Source organism: Durio zibethinus, chromosome 24 (genome assembly GCF_047325235.1).
Source record: "Durio zibethinus cultivar Kanyao isolate XHJ-2024 chromosome 24, ASM4732523v1, whole genome shotgun sequence".
Lineage (NCBI taxonomy): Eukaryota > Viridiplantae > Streptophyta > Magnoliopsida > Malvales > Malvaceae > Durio > Durio zibethinus.
This window is the reverse complement of record NC_143185.1, coordinates 21,129,021-21,150,571: the sequence shown is the minus strand read 5'-3', so window position 1 is coordinate 21,150,571 and position 21,551 is coordinate 21,129,021. Positions and strand designations below refer to the sequence as shown.

The following is a 21,551-nucleotide window of genomic DNA, read 5'->3' as shown; positions in this document are numbered from 1 at the left end:
TTATCTTCATTGCTGATTCTTGCAAAAGAAATGGAAGAAAAACATCCTCCGCTATTGCTTGTCATTTGGTACCTAGAGAGATATGACTCACAATTTGGAGACTTCGGTCAATTTTAAGCGTTGGAATTTACTGGAAATGAACATAATAATCTTCCATGCTATGAGAACTTAAATCCTAATGTCCTTCGTAAAGTGTGGAAAACTAAAGATGGATTTCATTGCAAATAAATTTCCATACATGAAAATATATATAATAAATATATAACCGTGCAAACATCAATGAGATTCATTTTAACATTACTAATTTTTGACACGAAAATAGCAGAAGCTCTTCCAAAGCCCTTAGAACAAATAATAACCATCAACATACATCTTGGTGGCCAGAATGAAGAGCTTCAAATCTGCACAAGGAATCTAATAAAAAACAAAAAATCAGTCATACTAGACACTACAACTGCCCAAAAGGTTAGTTAGGTGACTGTCAAATTAGAAGAATCTAGCACATATTGACAGTCGCTGTATCATGAACTAAGCAAAATCAGATAGTACAACCTGAAAAAAAAAAAAAGAAATCCAAAGAAACGTCACTTCTCCTCCTTCTTTGGTGCCTTGTCCTCATCCTGCTTCTGCCGCGACTGAGGGTAACATAATATCATCAGAAATCATTGAAAACAAATTTGGTTACAAAAAGAACATATTGCATATATAAATTAGAAATCAGACCTAAAAGTTTATGTTACAAAACTTATTTGATCAGAAAATTATATTGAAAAAACCTATTTTTGAATCCAGTGGTAAGACCACACAATTGAAGATAGCCTTACCACCTAAAACTCCAATCCCAGTTCAAACAGGATTTAATCTGAAGTTTTTAAAATAACCATGAACCACCAAAAACTGCAAACCCTATTCCAATCCCTGTTATAAATCATTTTATCCTAACACTAAGCCTGATGAGCTCACCTCAGACGGGTTTTGCATGGAAGCAAGCAACTCCTTAACTGAAGGATCATTCGGATCTACCCCAGGAAGCTGCAGAAGCAATTATTTACCATTAAATGATCTTCATTTTCTTAAGACAGAACACTAGCGTAAGGAAGAAAAAGATAAACAGAAATTGCAGCAGACATACCGGTGCAAGGATGGATGACATGAAGGACTGGTGTGCCAACAACTTGCTCACATCTGCCTGACTAGATGCATCTTTTGTACTGCCTTGCACAGATAATTGAAGAGCTGAGAGTATTGGAAATATAGGAAATTAAATAAGCATATAGGTAGAAAGAAAAATAATCTGAACATATCCAAGGACCAGGGCCTATACTTACATCAACAAAGTTTCCAAGACAGAAGAAAACTAACTTTTAAGGATGATTTAACTTTGCATAGAAGGCTACAAATGGTATGAATTTTTTACTTATAGGAATCATTCAAAAAACTTAAATGACCCAAGTACTCTCTTTAGTCATCATTGACCATCAACTGCAAGCAGATAAATAAATAAATAAATAATGAAAACTTTCCTAACACCTATATAACTAGTGTTTTTTTTTTTTCCACAAAGCAAGGAAATAGTTGTTATAGATGTGCTACTTCTCCAGCTGGCACTAATAAAAAAAAGGACTCAGACGTACTTACCTAATGCCAGCTCTGGATCATCAGCAGCTACATCTGACATGTCTGTATCCTGTAAATTATGGCTAGAGGCGGGCTCATCTATAGACATTGTAAAAGCCTGCTGTTGTAAAGCATTGTCATCATCCTGTAACCAACTCAAGGTCAGCTATGTCTCAACATGAAAGAATATGTAAGGGCCAATCATGTCTTTGTACGAAACAATTTTTCCACTTGAAGCAGCTATCCTATCAAACCAAGTAATAATGAGACACAAAAATGATACTAGCCTTTTACAAAAGTAACTATCTAATATTAGACCACAACATCACAAAGAGAACTGCAAAATTAAACGGGAAGCTAATCGTACTAACTGATAAATCAGTTTTCTTATTATCAACTTCTGACGTTCCCCTACTAGCATGTTCAGTCACTGTTGCTTGCAGTGAGCTAGATTGTTCTTCCCCACCCTTTTCTTGTTTAAATGCCTTCTCCGCTGCTTTTTTAGCAGCCGCTTCTTGCCTGGCCCTCTCCTCTTCCATTGAAACTCTAAGAGCAAAGGCCAACTCAGGATCAAGGTTGGGATCCACACCAAACTCAAAACCAGAGATGCCACTGGCTGCAGCTGCTGCTGTCGTAGTGGCAAAACCGCTTCCATTTTCCCTGTCCCCAGTGAAAATAGGAGTACTGCCATGGAAACAAGATATATCCAGCTTCAGCAATAAAATCACAATTGTGAAGACATTAACATGCAGGAAAGAGGAAAAACCTGTACCACTAACCTTATAAGTTCATCAGAGAGAGCGATAGGACCAGCAGGAACATGAACAATGTGACTGGTATCATTATTGTTAACAGCAGCAAGAAGCACTTCCAGCTTCTCCGTCTTCCCTCCATCATCTTCACCAAAATTTACAATATCAAGAGCTACACTATTCTTTTTCAACTTCTTTCCAATAATCTCCAATGACTTTTTATCATGTTTGATAGGACTGCAAGCAATCATAGCACATCACAACCAAATACATAATGAAAGAAAACATTTCTCAATGAACAGATATCAACAATAAGAAACAAAACTTCCAGCAAAGCCAACAATCCTTTGCTGCTGCTTTTTATTTTGGCGATGCTTAAGCGCTAACTGAGCCACTTGAATCCCAGCTGCAAAGTTCATTTCACTGCCTATTTCTAAGCCTAAACTAGGATATGAAAAAGTTCCAATTTAGCATATTTTAATATGATACAATGCTAAGAAAATTAGAATATAAGCCTAAAGCGATTTAAGAAACGAACCATGCATGCAACCTAAGATTTTGCCAAGATCACTGGTAGGAGTGACCAAAACACGAATTCCTTTTCCTGCCATTGTTAAAACTCCCACTGTATTCTCAGGATTAGACTGTAAAATGAAAACATCCGCAATTCAATTAAAGCTCTGACTTTACACAAAAATCAACTAAACCCTAAAACCCACGAGAAATAATAAAACACTATACAGTTTCAAAAATTCAAAAATTTCTTTTATTTTCAACTAACGAAAGATAAAATGCTTTCTTTTAATTCCGTTTACCTGAGTTTTAGCTCCGCAAATAAGATTAACAGCATCGACTTGAGCTTCAAATCTAGAGAGAAAGTAATCACCGTTTCGCATCCACTCCGAATTATCAATACAGATCATTGCTGCCTGTTGAGCGTACAAAAAATTAGGATCAAAACAATTGAATTAGAAGAAAGTTAAAAAACCCTAGAATTTGGGGGAGAAAAAAGAATTGAGATTTTTCTTTACCTCGAGCACCATTGTTACACGATAGCGAAGGGAAACGAAGGAAGGATCAAGAAAGAGAAGAACATCGGGGCTTACGCTTAGTAGTTTACTAGAAGCTGGCTTTAAAACGACGAAGTTTTGATTTGAACAATAAGTGCTCTTACAATATAAAGAGGCTATGCAACCAATGAAACATCGCCACGAGTAATTATAGATATCCGACAGACAAAACGACGTCGTTAATCTAGATGCAACTGCTGATGTTTTCATATTTCCCTAATGAAATATTTTGAGTATTAACTAGATGGATAACGCATTTGTAATGTGTTTATATAAAATATTAGTAGGAGAAAAAGGGATTAAAAACTAGCGAGTGAAATAGTGGAGATTTAAGGACATTGTAACACTTTTTGATTTGGCCAGCTCGTAGATTAAGGTTTAACTACGAAGCATATCAAATTAATATATATATGTTTGATGTATAAAATTATAAATAAGATAAAATTTGATTAGATAATATTATTTTATTTTATGTTTGACATATAAACGGATTAGAATATGATAGTTTTATTTATTGATTAAATTTATATTTTTTCAAAATTTATATGATATAATTTTTAAAAATATAAATCAATCTCATAAAATAAAAATAATTTCCTTCATTTGATAAAGATTAAATTATTTTTCGTTAAAAAATTGATTAATCTTTTTTGCAATCTTATTATTCTTTTTAAATATAAATCAAATATGATATATAATAATTATTATCCTATTCTATTTTATCTATAATCTTGTATGTTATATATAATCATAGTCTCAAACTTAACCTTTAGTTAATATATCTGAAGAAGATCAATGACTAACGAATTCAGACAGGTTTAAAAATCATGCTGTCCCAAACAAGATACTATTGCATTGGTTTCCTTTTTTTTTTTTTTGGGTTCTTTTCAACCTAAAGAAATAAAAAACTAGGTCAATGTTCAAATTTGACATCATTATTAATGTCATTCATATCGTTATGACTTCCTTTTTAAATGTAAGATGGATGACCGCACTTGAAACTTTCCGGATCTCCCTATGATGAGCAACAAAGTTACAGTTTGAAAGCCTTTATGTATACGCCTGTCAATGAGTTGAAAAGGACCTTTCAACTCTCCAACTTAAGGAGAAAAGTTAAACTGCTTGATGCTCAAGCAATGGACTTGGCAGGAATTGGAAAACTTTCTAAACCTTTAAACTTTTATGTCCCTTGTCCTCTGAAATGAAAATTGAATGCTAGCACTGCTTTTTCTTTAATCTTCTGCTTTTCTTTTTACTTCAATGACATCATAAATCACAAACTAATTTAATAAACTTTGGCTGCTTTTTTTGATTTGCAAAACACCTTCAAATCACTGGAATCGATATTCCAATGGTTAGTTCTGAAGACAAACGCAAGTCTAGAATCGGTTGCAATGATTCTATCAACAAACTTGTTTTAGGAAGAAACACCTCCATCCATATAGGAATCTGATAGTCCTTTGGGTGGCAATTTGGATGATTACTTGTGTTTAGCTTCTTTAGCTTTTATTTTTCTTCTAATTATTCCTAAACAACAGCGATTGTCCATAACTTTTCTAGACTTGGGGACGCCCAAAACTTCCCTACCATTCATCAAAATAAGCAAATTTCAATATCCACTCACTTCAGCTATCTAATCAAAACTATTGTGACGTTTCACCACACATTTGAGAGAAGGCCTTGATAAAATGCACACATTAATTCGGTGAGAACTTTTCAATGCGTAAACTGAAAGTCTTGGTTTTTAATATCCTGGACCCTTGTATTATGTAAAAGAAAATTATCATATAAACTGTCATTAAAACCTTTGATTCTGCCAAGCTGTAAGTAAAGTTAGCATAGCCCCAACTGTATCCTCAGAATAGAAAAAAAAAATTGCATTGGAGGAACTCAGAGCTTGGTGTTGGTGTGATTCCCTCAAAATGGCCTTTCACAACAACCAAAAGCATACACTTTTTCCTTTTAAGTTAATCTCGTTTTGAGAAAAGGGCGATCATGCACCCTTATGTCACAATGAGTTATTTCGTTTTACTTTCATGATTCTTTCACTTTAGTTCGCAAGCTGTGAACCATAAAAATTCAATCGAAAAGCAGAAGAAAATAAGTAATTTTAGAAAAAAAAAAAAACCATATTCTACTTCTTAGACAAATTGATTTGCATATTAATACGTGTTTAGCATTAAATAAAATATCCATGATTTTATCCTACTTTCTTTTTTCTCTTGAAGTTGAATTGGGGAGTTGAAAGACTAAAAGAACAGAGAGAGGACAATAAATATAGTTTTAGCAAAACCAAGTTGGGTTGGGGAAAATGGTTGGATTCTGGTTGAGTCTCCGGTGGCCAAATTTGCTAGCCATTGACTGCTCAATGCAGCTGCCTGCATCGGATCCGTATCCGACCCCGAGTCATCAATTGTTCCTGTTGGCTTTGGGTCAGGATCCTTTGGAGATTTCAAACTGCACCAAAATTAATGCCACATTAAATACGCAAAAATCAATCTTTCAAGTTTCATATTTGTATCACATCAAGTAAATTTTTTTTTTTTAGAAATTTACCTTGGAACATTGGGACAGAAAGTGATGCTATAATCAGCCCCAATGCAAGTGAAAGTGCTAGTGGCATCATCAAAAGCATAGCTGTAGGATTTGGGGCAAGCTGACTTGAATACTTCTGAATACATGGATGGTTTACAAGCGGCAGGACTATTGTAGACGCCGCTACAGCAGTACTCCGGGCTCCCAAAGGCGTCACAGGCGCTCTTACAGGCGGTGCCGCCATCAATTCTCAATTCAGACGGGCACTTTTTATTCAAATCCGTCATGCAGCCAGTAGTGGCACACTCTCCTGACCCTCCACTTCCTTCCACAATCATAGGCAAATTATAACCATCAACCAGGCTCACGTCATAGAAGTCCTGCGATCCTGAACCGAGTGTAAACTCGGCTAAGGTGGCTGGCGGTATGGCCCCAGCTCCATTGCATTCGACTTCGCCAGAGCCGCAGTCACCTGTAGCGCATGACCCGTGGCCAGAGTCGTTGAAATTGCAACCTGTTCTGCCCCAGAAGCGACCTGCCCAGCCAGTAGGGGCTTGGAAAGAACGAGAGCTGCCTTTTGTGAGTTCAAAGCCTGTACTTTCCAGTTTTCTACTTCCGGGATTAGCTAGAATTCCAGGCCATACTGTGTAATCGCATTTGTTGATGAATGTGAAGGTGGCAGCCGTAACACCTAAAAAAAAGAAACAGAGGAAAACAGAGAAACAGAGGGTCAGATTGGTTACCAAATAAAAAGATTAGAACTTCGCGAAAATGTGAACAACCCCATTTCTTAAAATGCATATAATCTCATTACCTTCAAGAAAGATGGCGAGAATGAAGCTCAAGAACGTGATAAAAGAATGGTGATAACAAGAGAACCGAGCCATAAGGAATATATGTCTCTGTTTTTGTTGTCAAATGAATGTTTCTATATTGTCTCAAGTTTTTGTTTTGAATTTCTTATCTGAAATGGAATATTGGGAATGAAACAATTAACAGAAAGGAATTTAGATTAAACAAAGCTAATAAGAAAAAAGAATAGTAGGCAAGACAAAAGCCGCTATAGTAAATGGGAAAGATAGAAGAAGAATGAATATGTTTGGGACTACCATCCATAAAACTCCACAGTTTGAGCCTTCACTCCTTTCATTTTTGCAAAAAAAGTGGATGGAAGAAGGCCTAGTTGAGTGGTGGTGGTGGTGGATCTAACAATTATCTGCTCTTCATCTCCTACTTATAAAGGCAACATCCCTAAATAAACAATCAAAAATAGTAGGACCACCTTATCGTTATTTGTTTGCTTCTTTGGCCCCTATTACCTACGAAATTATGCATTCCTCTGCTTTTTTTTTTTTTTAAAATAAAATGTTATCAATGAGAATACAATTCAAGTTGTTAATACCAACAAGTTTTTCACAAAGTTACTATTAATTTTAGAAAACTAGTATTATTTTATTCGAAAAAAAAAAACCACTTTCACTATACACTTTGTGAGTCCTTAAGGTCCACATTCAGTCATTCATATCAAAATTTTTAGCTTTTACATTATTTAGGGCATCATTGAAGAAAATCACGTGGAATCTCAAAAGCAAACATGTTGAGAATGAAAAAAAATCTATTCTACTATAGTTCTGGAAATGAAGATTTAAATGTGAAAAGAACTTTTGTTGTGATTCTCAATAGCAGATAAACTATGAAAAAGAACCTTTTAAGCGATTCTTCTTTTTATTTGTTACTAGAAATATGAACTAGAAAATAAAAAATATCACCTCTCATTTTGTGATCCAATGATAAGCCTTAAACCCTGTTTTCCCCTGTTTGTTGTGGCCGTGAACTATAGGATGCAGAGAAATCAACTCGTTTCCCTGTTACATAGCAGAAGTTTGTTCCAGGATCCATCAAAGGATATGTTCCACCGCCTTACAACTGGTTGAGTCAGGTTCTGATTTCTTTGGGTCGTTTCATTTTGTTGATTTTTTTTTTTTTAGAGTTAATTCAAGGAAGATTGGGTCAAGTTTTGAGCATAATGAACATTTTAAAAAAAATTGATTTTATTACAACTCACTATTTAACATGATCAAGAATTTGCATGAAAGACTCTTGTGAGTTTTCATGTAACATGTTATTTTTCTTTATTCCGTACATAATAAATACAAACATTTCACACAATTCTTATTATAATGAAAATAAAGGCTACTTCTCTATTAAGTAGACAAGCGAATATAGCTGGAAGAGATGGATTTTAAAGAAAGTAACCTGGATTTTTTTGGCTTCAGATTATATTTTGTTGCCTTGTACAAAGCCATTGGGGTCCATGGATGACCATAGTTTGCCTATGCTTGACCACTAAATTTGAGCATGAGTTTTTTCCATAGCAGGTTTATTTGAAATCTTTATTCCTGAATGAAATCTTTTTAACTTTTTTCCTTAAATGAGGTATGTAAGTCACGTCATCATTGCATTACTGCTTACGTAGACAAACTACTACATGAATTGATTTTTTTTTTAATAAAAATTCCATTTTATTATAAAAAAAATTTTTAGATTAATTACAAAAATAAAATATGAAAAAAAATTATCGTAGCTGTGCAATATGAATCCTGTCTTTTACGCTACGTCTTTTACATTATATTTAGATAGATATTAATAAATTTTTTTTTAAATGGTACATATATTTTTATTTAAATAATTAAAATTAATAAATAAAAAAATTATAATAATTATTGTTTGAATAAATAGTAAAAAAAAAAAAACAATTCATTATAATATTTTTTTCAATTGTAACTTTTTTTAATAAAGTAATATATAATATACAAATATCTCTTTATACTATATAATTTGTACAAACAAATCTTTCTAAATAAAATTGAGTATGTTTATTACGATAAAATATATTAGTTAATTATTGATTTGTTATTAATTTTATATTTAATTCAGTTTTTTAATTTATTTTGATAATAATTTGATTTATTTTATTATTAAGACTTAAAAAATCATAAAATATTTATAAATTGTGATATTATATAAAATATTCATAAAATAAAATTATTTTTGTAAAAAATATCAGTTATATAATCAAATTTAATGTTATAATAAAAATATAAATATAATATTTTTTATAAAAATAAAATTTTTTTAACTTTCCTTTCTTAAACTTTTCCTCCAAATTGATATATTAAAAAAAGTAAAAATTATATGAAAAACTAAAGATTATTAAGTTTTTATCGTTTTTTTCTTAAATTAAAAATTTATCTAAATAAAAAAGTATTTTTCTGTTTTCATTAGATTTCTTTATTTTTCTTTATTTTCCTTCTCTTCTCTTCAATCCACACATAATGTTAAAGTTATAAATAACCGAGTCTTTTAGAGGGAGTGAATTCCAAAATCTACTGACTTTTATTGAGTGAAAAATGTACAGCTAGTTCTAAATAGCTGAAAGCTTTTATTTCTTGCTGATTTAGCATAGCAGGATTGTCAGGAACGGGGCCTATGAAAGGCAAAGACAGATCTTTCTAGTTTCATGATTACAAACTGCATTGCCTATTGGATTTGTGATCTAAAATGTAGGATGATTTTGTTTAACAGAGGCCAGTAATGCCTTTTGCTTTGCATTTGAAATTGTGCTCACAGAGAAAAATGTATATGCATGGCCTGTCTCATTATGTTATGTCTGTTTTGGTTACAGTTACACTTGACAGATTGATTTCTCTGTTCTGTTTATGACCAAGGTCGGCAGGAAAAAAAATGAAACAATGAACAAAAAGATGAAAAAAAAAAAAAATTAATAGCCATGTGAGTGTGATTCTTTTTGTCAGATAAGATTCTGTCCCCTTGGAGTCGCACGTTGAGTTATCTTCTTCCTGTAGCAGATGATGATCTCACAAATTATTAGAAACCTCTCCAACCACGACCCACGACCCACGACCAACCAGGCCTTTGCCCTTGGACGATAGCCAACGTTATCAGGAATCTAACCCATTTGGCCAGAGAAGTCGGTATTGTCGACATTGCTTCGGAAAGAGCAGGCAAATCACATGGTAATTGACTGGATGCTATGCAACTACAGGCTTGATCATTAAACAAAATTGTTTATTCTAGCAGCATCTTTTTGCATGTTTCATGGGTTCGCCACTTGTTAACAACACACTTCAAAATCTTATAAACAACTTCTTGTTAAAGTCTATCCAACTGGTCAAGTTAAAAAGTAAATGCATGATGTGCACCAAACGCCAAAACTTGTTCTTATAATGATTTTGTCTTTCACTAACAATCAACCGACCCAGCAATCAAAATTAAGCACTTACCAAGTGGGATATCTAGTCTAATCTTAATCTAAGTAATCTCCCTGTTCAGTTTTGGTTTGTTGCTTATGTTTCTTTTTTGTCAAGTTTTCTGATGTAATCATGCCGGATGGTCATGATATCTGTTCTGAAAACTGTATTTTATAAAAATAATCATTTGGAAAATGAGTTTTTTTATCAAATTAAGAAGATGGCTTCTCTTAGAAGTTAACAATGTTCAAACGGGTGTTAGCGTAGTTAAACACTAAACAGACATTATAAAATTGCAATAATAGAAGAGCAAAAAAACTCTCAATAATAGAAGTTATTTAAAAGATGAAAGGTCAAACAAAGAACAGCAATCGTGGGGAGGGAGGGAGGGAACATGGGAGATGAAAAAGTAGTGCAATATGCCCTCAAGCTTTGCCTTATCAAGTTATGGTTTGGCTGAAGTCTGAAAGTTCATTTCATCTTCTGCTTTTATAAATATTCTTGATTCAACATTGCTTGGTTTGTTTTAGTGTGTTCGTCGTCTCAATAATGTCTGTTCCTCCATTTACTAGCAATAATTCTTTTGAGGATGAGATCAGTTACTTTGTTGAAAAATCAAAGGTTCATTGAACAATATGAATGCATTCACTCTACATCTCTGCAACTTCAACAAGCCAAGTCACCTTTTTCATCGTATTCAAACGTCAAATCTGAGGTGGAAATCAGCTTGAAAAGCTCACAAACGTGTTAGGCAAAACGTCTTTATCCGATAATGCCGACTAAGCATAATCAAATAAAACTTCAATTTAATTATATTAAGAAAAAAAAAATCAAATAATTAATCAATTAATTATATAAAAAATAATAATTTAATATAATTCGATCTAACCGACTTACGTCCACAGATGAAAAATAAAATTTACTAATTGTAGAGAATTACAAATATACAATTAAATCAAATATTCATAACTAATACTCATAAATTTTCTCATTCATCTCCTTTAGTATTATGAAATATTCTCACTTCAAATAACACATATAAATGCGCATCATTTCAACACAAATGAACACATATCCATTTATATTCGTATATCATATCTATATAAATCATTTTAGTCTTTTCTAATTCACTCCAATAATCTTATAAGATGTTCATTTAATAAAACTCTACAACTCTCTCACATTTTATATCTTTTTCTCACATCTAATAAAGATTTTACTATTTATAAATATACAAATTTATCTATTAAGAATTTTATTTTTCTTAAAATTTTTCTTGTTCAAGTTAAACATACTTATTAATAATTTTTTTGCTTTTAAAATTTTTTTATTCATTGAGTAATATTTAATCAAGTTTAAACAAAGATTTGAGTCACAATTCTAAAAAATACGCAGCCCTTTGGTAGGTCAAATGCTTTGTGAAACTGTATTCAATGACATTATCCATTTGCCGCCATCCCAGTATTTCAAACGTCTTTCCTTGCGTAGATTACTAGAAAGTTACATCTTTAACGAAACTGAGCTAGAAAAATGGGCCATCAAATTAGAAGATAAAAAAGATGGCTTTTTACACCTTGAATACAACATATGAATACGTGTTTATGAGAGGTTGACAGATTGAAAGGCCTTTCCGAAGGCGAAAAGAACGCTGCAGTTTTGCTACTTATGGCTGCTGCTCTACGAAAATACGTGAAAAATATGACTTTGAAGCATCATCAATGAGTCGTGGATGTCAAATTTCATACTACTATTTTACCCCAAACAATTTAGAGCCATAAACTATCCTAATTCGTAGAACTTTCAGATTACTTATATGATACTCCTTGAAAGATTCTGAAAATTATTGGACAACTTTTTGATATTCCCTAATAATTCCAAAAATTATAAGAATGACACATTTAAATGACAAGGGTGCTTGACTTCAATCCTCTCTTGTTTTATCAGAAATATGTGTGATACCTGAAACTAACCGGCCTAAGCTACTTTATGAATGGTCCAGGTTTTCCTTCTTGGTCATCTAGGCTTATCCACAAGCCCGATGTGAGCCTGTTCCACATAGCACATTGTGAGGCAGGCCAAATTTTAAGATAAAATTGTTAGAAAGAATAAATAAATCGTCTGCACTGATCATGATGCACATTGTAATTTTTGCCACTTCTCTTCCCAAGATCCATCAAACATGACAATCTCCACTACAAGTCAAATGATTAACAAACATTTTTTCTCATGCTTCCTTGACTTCAGCCTTCAGGCGTTGATGCTCCAAGTGTTCCACAAATTTATAATTTTTTAAAAAAAAAGTAAAAAGGATAAGGGCTTGTGTAACTTCAAAGAATTCACCCGAAGTTGTTAGTGCATTTGACATGTAAGTTCCTATAGGGAGTCATCCATTTCCGACCCGGGCCTTCCTCTGTTCCTAACAATATAAAGTTTTAAAAGAATGCAATGCCCAAAAGGCCAAATCAGAGCACCGCTTTTTAAGGCTAAAATGTCTTGAAAATATACATGACACTCTCAGGAATTTGGGTTTTTAAAATCCATTTTATCTTGTGATGTGGTAAAAAAAGCTTTGATCATGGGGAGAACATGCATCTGTTTCTGCTGAACATGCATCTGTTTCTCCTGTTTAAACATATCATGAAAATAGATTAAACATGCTTAGATCAACCATAAGAAATTGAAAAAACTATACTTAAACCATCAGATGCATTCAATTATGTAATAATCATCATTGGTAAAATAATTAAGTTGTGATGGCAAAACCCGCACCTTATCTTAAACAAAACAAATCATTAAATAATTGTCATCATCAGGCATAGGCAACAGGAATAAAGGGCAAAAGAAAATGCACATCCGTATAAACAAATAGAGACAGATGAACTCATCACCGTTGGCATTAGTAGGCGACAGTGGCGAAAAATTTACATAGCCAACTAACCACTGTCTGTTCTACAATTTATGTCTAATCATTTGAGAATAAGCTTTCATCTTGCCAGCTCTTGATCATGCTATTTCCTTCGAGATCTAGAGGAAAAAATAGCTGGTGATGTCTGATTTATGTTTCTATTTGTACGTATACTACATTAAAGGAGAAAAAAAATCATAGTTTTTGTTCTTCAAGTTGGAGAAATTTGGAGAAGGAAAATGCAGGCCGGTTAATGTGATATCATTGGATGTTTGGATTGTTGCCAACTCTCACTTTTCACTCAATTCCATTCAGGTTGCAAATTGCTGATGAAGTTTGCTGGGACCCAACTTTTGGAGGTCAAAATTGCCATATAGAAGGAACACAATGAAAATGGCTCCTAATGTTGTTGGTTAGCAGTTTGGCTGGAAATGTCAAAAGAGATGCCACAACTGCCATATTGCTGCCAAAATGGTGATGGAACCCCCAATGAAAGATGATGAAGCAGGCCGAGAACCAGCTGAGATGTCAACCGCCATGGGATTGGAGGACTTAACACTGCAAACACAAATAATCAACACCAGCAGCTGAAATCCAACTAACAAATTTGAAAGAAGTTTCAATGTGATGACAAGAATGCGTGAATATAAATGGTGTACTGCAGTCTGCAGTTCCGGCACAGGACGTGCTGATTTTTTAATCTTCAACCATATGAAGATAAACTTTAAAAAGAACGTACAGGCCATATCTGGGATTAAAGAATCTATGGTCCCTCGTATGACTTCCAACCAACTTAGTTAGGAACTCAAACCTTGAGAATATATAGACTATAGAGAAATTTCAAATAAAAGATTTGGGTTGACTTTGATTTGTTTACTGGCTGATAAGAAGCGAATTTACGAGACATAGCGAAGAGGGAAACAGATCAGACCGAATTTGGTAAATTGACTCTAACCAACCAACCATAAGTGATCATAAAAGCCAAGGGACTTGCTATACAAAAGGTAAAATGAAAATATGCATCTTTGGTGAAAAAACGATCATTTGTAGTAATATAGTGCATTTATTACCTGGTGGAAGGGGTAGGGCAGAAAGTAATAATATAATCAGCACCAGCACAGGTGAAGGTACTGGTTCCATCATCATACGCATAGCTATAAGCTGTTGGACATGCAGCCTTGAAGAATTGTGAGTAAGAACTGGGCTTGCACGTATTTGGAGTAGCATAAGCTCCGATGCAGCAATATTGGGGGTCCCCAAAAGCATTGCATGCACTCTTACATGCCACCCCTTCACTCCCATTGACAACCTTAAGCTCAAGAGGACAGTCACCATTCAAATCCGCAGCACATCCAGCTGAGGAACAGTTACCTCCAGTTCCACCATGTGCGGATACCATCATTGGTAGATTATATCCATCAACAAGGCTAACATCATAGAAATCCAATCCCCCAAAACCATTTAGTGTAAACTCTGCAAGGGTGGCAGGAGGGATGGCACCAGCACCAGAACATTCTGGTGTAGATGAGCCGCAGTCTCCAGTGAGGCAATAGAATTTACCAGAAGAGTCTTCTGTGCAAAGTGTTCGACCCCATAAGCGACCTGACCAAGATCTTGGAAAAGAGATGGATGTTGATTCGCCTGGTTGAAGAATGAAACCTGAAGGAGAAATTTGCGGGGTTCCAGCACCTGATAGCACCCCTGGCCAAACTGTATTGCTGCATTTGTTTACAATTGTAAACATTGATGACTGAGCGCCTGCAACAGGAAAACGAGTTTAAACCAATACCAACAGAAAAAAAAAACAAAAACAACAATGAAAAATCAATTGGTAAAAGAATTGTGACCTGAGAACAGTTGAAGGAAGGATATAACCAACACAGTGGAAAGCTGAAGTCTAGCCATTGCATAAGGAGGAGGGAAGAACGAAGAGCACTTAGTAGAATGTGAACAACTAGATTTGCTAGCACTTGGTGGGAAAAGATCTAGAATAAGATGGGGCAGAGGCCGACTAAGAGTGTTTATATAGAAAATTAGATATAGAGATGGGGTATGTGTATTAATATAAGAAACATTAAACCTAAAAAATAGAATAGAAGTGGGTACCATGTGATGTTATAGAAGAGGAATGGGTTGTGGGGGTAGGGCAAAGATGCATGTATGCTGAGAAACATGTTCAAGCTGCAAACAGTAAATGGGCCATTAGTGTAGTGTCCAATGTATTTCATGCTTTGCTTACTTAGGAAAAGCAAAAAAAAATTGTCGCTATTAAAAACAGAAACATAGAGAAATAAAAATAGCAGAAAACATCAATAGTTAAATAGCCTTTTGGAAGTATTTATGAGGTGCATTGGGATTCTCTGCCTGCTGTGTATTTCTTCCCCTTGAGGTTACATAAAGAACGGCTCCAAACTTACATACAAATGGATAAAGAAAACAAAGGACAAAGTCCATACTTGCAATTTGAGACTGCGATTTTGATAAGAACATTATCACACTTCAAAACAAGAATCAAAGAGTCCTGTGATTTTAACCAATTCAGTCAAACGTAATTTCATCTCGAATGTTTATCTGCTACGCAACTTGTGAGTAGTCACCAAGCAAGTTATCCAGGGGGTAGGCAGGGGATGATAATTGTGCAACTTGTTATTATTTTAAAATCGTTCGGTAAGTGGAGAATGTGGGGTATAAATGTGAGTTGGATGAAGCCTGTGCAACATCAGCCCAAATCTAGCTCCAATACGTTCGACTTAGTAAAGTATCTAGCTGATTTGAATACGTATGGGTCTTCTTTGTCCACTTCGTAATATTATTAAAGCAAAAAAAAAAAAAAAAAGAGAGAAGGAAATGCATAAAGAATAGTCTGGTGGCTGGTGGTGGCCTTTGTTCGGGTCACTTGACCTTGAACTGGGATTTACTTCTACATACAAAGCGAGCATCAGCAAATGCTGCCATTGAAAGAGTGGAAAAGGTTTCGATCAAATATTAAACCTTCAATAACAAGTACGAGCAAGCAACTTGATGGCTACGGTAAACTTGATGTGCTAATTAGTATTATCCTAACCGTGATCGATAATAGAGATTCGTACTCAATATATAATATATTATTTATTTTAATTTAAAAATTTCATAAAATTTTATAATTTTATTTTATAAAAATATTTTTATAAATTTAAATTTTTACATATATATAATTTTTATCGAATAAAAAATATTTCATAAATTTAAATTTAAATATTTATATATGTATAATTTTTTATTCATACATTTTTTTTAATATTGGAAGAAAGGCGTTACACCGATATACATAAACTGAATTCGAATTGGGATTTTTTCCTATTTTTGGACTAAGTGTGCCAATGGGATTTAACAGCACAAAATAAGTTCATTCTCGTCCATTAATCAAAGAATCTAAACAGTTGACTACTTCTGGGAAACAGAGATCAATGTCAAAACGATTTTCCGGACTTATCAATCTCAAATAGTCTAGCCCGTTCTATGAGGCATACATTCCTGATTCCTTCCTGGCTCGCCGCATTTAAAACATTCTGTTACACGGTTACTATCTCAATCCCTGGCTAAATGCGCAAACCCTCCACAAGTAACACAGCCTCCGCTTCCGCCAGCACCGCCACTGTTTCTATTATCCTCTCTGGCAAAGTGACCATATTTCCCACAATTATAACACTTCCCAGGTCCACCTGCTATCTCTCCTACACTCCCTGGCAAAATGCCCCTTCTCACCGCAATCATAACAAGAACCGCCGCCACGCACCACCACCGCTGCGACGATCTTTCTTATTGATGGGACAGCCTCCGGTTGCGGTGACATCAACAGCCTGGGTCTTGCCGCCGTTGCCTCGAGAGGCAGTGAAATCAACAGATTCGCCTCGGTAAGGCTACGTTAGCCCTCGGATTTGATTGAAGATTGATGGACGAAGAGATATTCGCCGCCATCGTCGGGTCGAATAAAGCCGAAGCCTTTTGGGTCATTGAACCAGGGGACCTTCCCGGCGTATCTCGATTGGTGTTGTTCTCCTCGTTGCTTAGCCATTGATGTGAGTTGAGATATTTGGGATCTTATAAAGGTAAAGACTTTCAAAGAGTTTTGATATTGAGTCAAGAAAAATGTCAAATACTTCATCTAAAATTCGGAGGTAAAGCCCTCAAACTCCAGCATTGAATAGCTTTTAAATGATTTCCCCAACCTTAAAGAGGAATCAGAATAACTTTATTTATTTGCAAACAAGTAATATCTGAATCAAGTTCAAGTGTTCAACTCCCTCTGAAAATCCATGAATGGAAACAGAAAAAGGTATTGCTGTATTGGCATTGTAGATGTGTGGGAATGGTCACCCCTGTCAAGTCCATAATGTTCAGTGAAATGAAATTTATTTATATAAAAAAATGTTCATAAGAATAAGCGGGTGAAGTTGAAGTTTTGATTTATTACTCCTCAAGTTGGCTATAAAAAACCGTTAGTTTCATTTTTATAGGCTCCAATTAAAAAATACAAAGGAAAAAAAAAAAAAAAAGACACTCCCTATCTACACAATGCAGTGAAATCTTTATAGGATGGCTGCACAAAAAGGAGCAAAAAAAAAAAAAACAAGGGAAGAAGGGAGGGAGATTTGTACAAGTAATCTACAGTTAGTAGACTTCAAGATTCCATTGCTCAGATTTCTTCAACTGCCTTTTATACTCAGTCCAATCGATACCTGAAAAAATTGTGCAAATACAGCATTAGAGGAAGATAATACATGGAAATTCACTACCTCGTCTTGAGAAAAATTGGAGTTTTTTTTTTTTTTTTTTTTTTTTGTTTCTTTTTTACCGTCTGCTGCAGCAAGTGTCATCAATTCCCTTCTCCATTCCCTTCAACCCACACATGTAGACGTAGGCGTTGTCTTTCTTGAGTAACTCCCATAGCTCTTTTGCATATTGAGCCATTCGGGTCTGAATGTACATCTTTTCGCCTTTCTCGTTAGTTTGCTCTCTGCTCACGGCAAAGTCCAGTCTGAAGTTGTCAGGGTACTTCTCCTTCATTTCCTCGAATTCCTGTTACTCAAAATTTGACGTTTCAGTGAAAATTTCTCAACAAGAAAAATCAGCAGTTGCTTCCTGGAAAGTTAAGAGGCAAAGCATCAGAATCAGATCAGTAAAGAATCTTTTTCTAGCTTGCTTACCTCCTTGTACAACAATGAGCTACTCGTAGGCACACCGAGGAAGAGCCATGCCAAACTATTGAACTACAGAGCATGTCAAAGTTGAGTCACTTATGGGTACAACAACCATATCTACTTGGTTCAGGAACTATTCTTGTTTGCTTCGTGGTCATGGAGATCGATGCTATTTTTCATGTTTACTTTTAGCCTTGATGAGTTAATGCCAGAGGTTATAACATGTTTCATTGCTTGCAACAGCTTAATATGGATGTATTAATATAACTATCATGATTGTTTTTAATATTGTACATTAGCTGCATTCTTTGGTATGTGACACATTGAAGTATTGAAGGCTAGAAATAAGACCTTTTGGAAGAAGATAAAAAAAAACATATATTCTACCTCGTAGTCGTCATGCTTCTCAAAGAACATTTTCAACAAAAATGATCGGAAGGGGGCGATTCCAGTTCCAGTAGCAAGCTGAAATGAAGTAGCAGAGTGTGAAAATCTTGTGTGGGAGCTGCACTTGTTGAATATAATGGAATCTCCAAACAATGCCTGATAATCAATTTAGTAGTGTTAACAGCTCGGCAATATACAAACCATGATGATTGTGGCATTGGGATCTTTTGGCATAAGCATTTCCTTTCCAACAGGTCCTGTGATCTTAACTTCTGCCCCAGGTTTCAAGTCACCTGAAGATAAGATTAAAGCATTTAGCATCAGTAATGCAAATTAACTGAAGCAACCTCCAGAAAGCTTTTCTACCTTTCAATAACAATTTGAGTTAATAATACTGATAACTATAACACCAATGACATGAATTGTTCGAAACAATAGTAATATAGTATGATGAAACATAAAAGTCCTGCATTCTTACACAAGAAATTTGAGCAGACTCCTTTAACAGGTTCTCCTTTCTCATTGGTGTAGACTAGCCGTTTCACACAAAGGGACACCTGCAAAAATACGATGAGACCATATCAAAAGCAAACCAAAAAAGAAAGAAAAAAAAAAGAAGAACAGAAGAACATGCTAATGAGTAATGGCTTATAGATTTTGACAGTAGCTCAAAGAAAATTAAAACTTGAATATGAATCATGGTCCTATAGAAGGTACACTCACAGTTTTGGAGTCTCCAAAATCACCAAGAGCACTGCTAGCAATAGAGTATAATCACAACTTGTGAGGTTTCCCATTCTTGTCAATGCCATCAGGAACCACCCCAATGGATTGCCCTTCTCTGTAGGGAACCTCTCCTGAGCCAATCCAAACAACCAGTCAGCTAAGAAGAACAGTATTTTTTTTATTCAACTAATTAATAATCTCAAGAATAGCAAACATTTTTATTACTTGATCATCAAAAATTGAACATAAAAGTTGGCAAATGAGCATAATGTTAGAGTTGTAGATGATATCATAACAATGCAAGTAGCACTATGGAATGGAATTATCGCCATTAGCATTAGATCAGTGACCAGCCGACAACAGGAATCCGGCCCAACAAACAATGTTTCTAGCGAATTCTTGCCTGGTTATTTGATTTTGAATTGACTTTGAACATTTTAACTAATGTATTTATACTTTATGTGCGTAAAATTCTATATCCGCATGAAAAAAAAAAAAATCTTCCAATATTTTCTCTTATTCGTTACACATATATAGGCATGTGCAAATGTGTTGGAAAATTTTAATTTAGCAGAACTATCTATCTTTAAAACTTTAGCTTATGAAGTACAGCAGATAGTTTGCATACCCTCAGTGCTGAAGACCATGTGCCAAGTCTCTCCAGGAGCATCATCACCGGTGATCTTAGTGTTTAGAAGGCATCGGCCAATGTAAGGTGTCTTTGGCTTGAACTTGTTAACAACAACACCTTCCTCATTTTTCTTGGATTCCTTTACAACTTTAGCAGGTGCTTCAGTTGTAACCTGGGCTCTGACTGAAACCACTCTCCCTCCATTAGAAACATCTCTGTAGTAAACGGGAACCTGAGAAGCAAAAAGCAGCTGATGAACTTCCAATATATATGTATAAAAGTGATAACATACATATTACTATGTCATTAATAATTATGATATCTTTACCTTCTTGAAGGTGATTCTTTCTGGAGAAATTATGATAGAGGTTCTAGTAGGAAGAGAGGTTGCCTTGGTAGAAGGTAAAGAGACAGCAGCAGTTACAGCAGCCATGTTTTTTTGATAATGAAGAAAGAAGAAAGGAGAGGAGAAAATGTCATTTGATAGGTTCGTGAAGAAGTGAGGTGCTGGAAGTCAAAAAAGGATGTGATTTTTTTTTCTCTATTTGATTGGGTTTGGATTATGAATTGGGTGGAGATTTGAAGGCCAACACAGTGGCCGGTGGCCTCTGTGAGGATAAGTGCATGTGTAAATGTATAACTCTCACACCAGTATTTATAATGATTTCTTCTACTCTATTCCTTTCTAAGCCACTAAACTTCATTGATTTTTGATTCACCATTGTGATATTCTCAATAATATATCCTAACATAGTGCATATCACCATGGAAATTTATTTAGAGTGAAACTTGTCAACTTGATTACAAAATAATGCATCATAAATTCAAAATGAATTGGAAAATTGGAATCGGGAATCCAAATTCTGTGGATTATCTTCTCTCAGTCAGTCCACCAAGGTAATTATGGGCAAATCGTTAGCCCACTTTAAAATTCCAAGTAGTAGTCAGGCCGTTGGAGAAGTCCAGTTAGTTTGATTAGAATCATATGGTAGGCCTATTTCAGAAGTCCAGTCAGTTTGCTTTAAAGCCTACTTAATAAGTCCAATTCCTCTGATTAGAGACCACATTCTAGAACCCAACAACAGCCTTGAGTCCTTCCCTGCCATATTGTTCTCGCTTTCAGTTGATTCTTGATTTTTTTTTTTCTTTCAGTGCTAATCCCTTTGTCTTCATAAAACGCATGATATGTTAAAATGCCGATTTTTATGTCCGAAGTTACTATTATGGGGCTTATACCCAAAGTGTTGGGGCTAAAAGAGTGAAATATATTAGCTGTCTTACTTTACCGCCCATGACTTAGTGCTGGTTTTTCTTTTTGTCCTGATGTAGGAGTATTGCAGGACATGGGATTTGATTATTTGCTTGCTACAGAATCAACCATTAAAACAATGGGGTATCACCAAATCAAGGTGCTCCATATGATTTGATGTAAGATGATAATAGTATCAATTCAGGAGATTACTAGGTCAGCCAAAGC

At 34.8% G+C, this 21,551-nt stretch overlaps 3 protein-coding genes and 2 pseudogenes across 8 annotated transcripts; all 5 read right to left on the bottom strand.

Moving 5' to 3' along the window:
* Positions 1-229: 229 nt before the first annotated feature.
* On the bottom strand, positions 230-3,664 carry LOC111317248 (26S proteasome non-ATPase regulatory subunit 4 homolog). Of its 5 annotated transcripts, XM_022919690.2 has the most exons (10): positions 3,401-3,664; positions 3,185-3,298; positions 2,908-3,013; positions 2,397-2,514; positions 1,989-2,301; positions 1,639-1,762; positions 1,133-1,236; positions 964-1,032; positions 553-635; positions 230-414 (listed from the first exon to the last, which is right to left on the bottom strand). In XM_022919690.2, exons 1-9 carry the CDS (start codon positions 3,647-3,649, stop codon positions 585-587), a joined length of 1,248 nt encoding a protein of 415 aa, XP_022775425.2. In that variant the 5' UTR covers positions 3,650-3,664; the 3' UTR covers positions 230-414; positions 553-584. The 5 variants fall into 5 exon arrangements, 4 of the variants coding, with proteins under 4 accessions (XP_022775425.2, XP_022775424.2, XP_089609449.1 ...); XM_022919689.2 differs by having other exon boundaries at positions 230-635; XR_016333041.1 differs by lacking the exon at positions 230-414 and having other exon boundaries at positions 539-635; positions 1,133-1,211.
* A 1,907-nt stretch (positions 3,665-5,571) lies between these two features.
* On the bottom strand, positions 5,572-7,231 carry LOC111317246 (thaumatin-like protein 1). The gene is made up of 4 exons (XM_022919687.2): positions 7,084-7,231; positions 6,789-6,938; positions 5,996-6,665; positions 5,572-5,896 (listed from the first exon to the last, which is right to left on the bottom strand). The coding sequence occupies exons 2-4, from the start codon at positions 6,859-6,861 to the stop codon at positions 5,689-5,691; spliced, it is 951 nt and encodes a 316-aa protein (XP_022775422.2). The 5' UTR covers positions 6,862-6,938; positions 7,084-7,231; the 3' UTR covers positions 5,572-5,688.
* A 5,719-nt stretch (positions 7,232-12,950) lies between these two features.
* On the bottom strand, positions 12,951-15,436 carry LOC111317244 (pathogenesis-related thaumatin-like protein 3.5). The gene is made up of 3 exons (XM_022919686.2): positions 14,998-15,436; positions 14,221-14,908; positions 12,951-13,708 (listed from the first exon to the last, which is right to left on the bottom strand). The coding sequence occupies exons 1-3, from the start codon at positions 15,257-15,259 to the stop codon at positions 13,585-13,587; spliced, it is 1,074 nt and encodes a 357-aa protein (XP_022775421.2). The 5' UTR covers positions 15,260-15,436; the 3' UTR covers positions 12,951-13,584.
* Positions 15,437-16,452: 1,016 nt separating this feature from the next.
* Positions 16,453-17,204, bottom strand: LOC111317245 (cold shock domain-containing protein 3-like; annotated as a pseudogene).
* Positions 17,205-17,800: 596 nt separating this feature from the next.
* On the bottom strand, positions 17,801-20,938 carry LOC111316478 (ferredoxin--NADP reductase, leaf isozyme, chloroplastic-like; annotated as a pseudogene). The gene is made up of 9 exons (XR_016333346.1): positions 20,403-20,938; positions 20,072-20,306; positions 19,441-19,574; positions 19,196-19,274; positions 18,919-19,010; positions 18,718-18,795; positions 18,337-18,399; positions 17,985-18,208; positions 17,801-17,868 (listed from the first exon to the last, which is right to left on the bottom strand). The product of XR_016333346.1 is annotated as a ferredoxin--NADP reductase, leaf isozyme, chloroplastic-like (transcript).
* Between the last annotated feature and the right edge of the window lie 613 nt (positions 20,939-21,551).

Coding starts and splice junctions, on each gene's coding strand:
- LOC111317246 (XM_022919687.2), bottom strand. CDS start 6,861: ATGGCTCGGTTCTCTTGTTATCACCATTCTTTTATCACGTTCTTGAGC. Junction 6,666..6,788: donor TCTCGCCATCTTTCTTGAAG/GTAATGAGATTA, acceptor TCTTTTTTTTAG/GTGTTACGGCTGCCACCTTC. Junction 5,897..5,995: donor TTCTGTCCCAATGTTCCAAG/GTAAATTTCTAA, acceptor ATTTTGGTGCAG/TTTGAAATCTCCAAAGGATC.
- LOC111317248 (XM_022919689.2), bottom strand. CDS start 3,649: ATGAAAACATCAGCAGTTGCATCTAGATTAACGACGTCGTTTTGTCTG. Junction 1,237..1,638: donor TGATCCAGAGCTGGCATTAG/GTAAGTACGTCT, acceptor CAATACTCTCAG/CTCTTCAATTATCTGTGCAA. Junction 1,033..1,132: donor TGTCATCCATCCTTGCACCG/GTATGTCTGCTG, acceptor TTGCTTCTGCAG/CTTCCTGGGGTAGATCCGAA.
- LOC111317244 (XM_022919686.2), bottom strand. CDS start 15,259: ATGGTACCCACTTCTATTCTATTTTTTAGGTTTAATGTTTCTTATATT. Junction 14,909..14,997: donor CTTCCTTCAACTGTTCTCAG/GTCACAATTCTT, acceptor TTCCTGTTGCAG/GCGCTCAGTCATCAATGTTT. Junction 13,709..14,220: donor TGCCCTACCCCTTCCACCAG/GTAATAAATGCA, acceptor TTGTGTTTGCAG/TGTTAAGTCCTCCAATCCCA.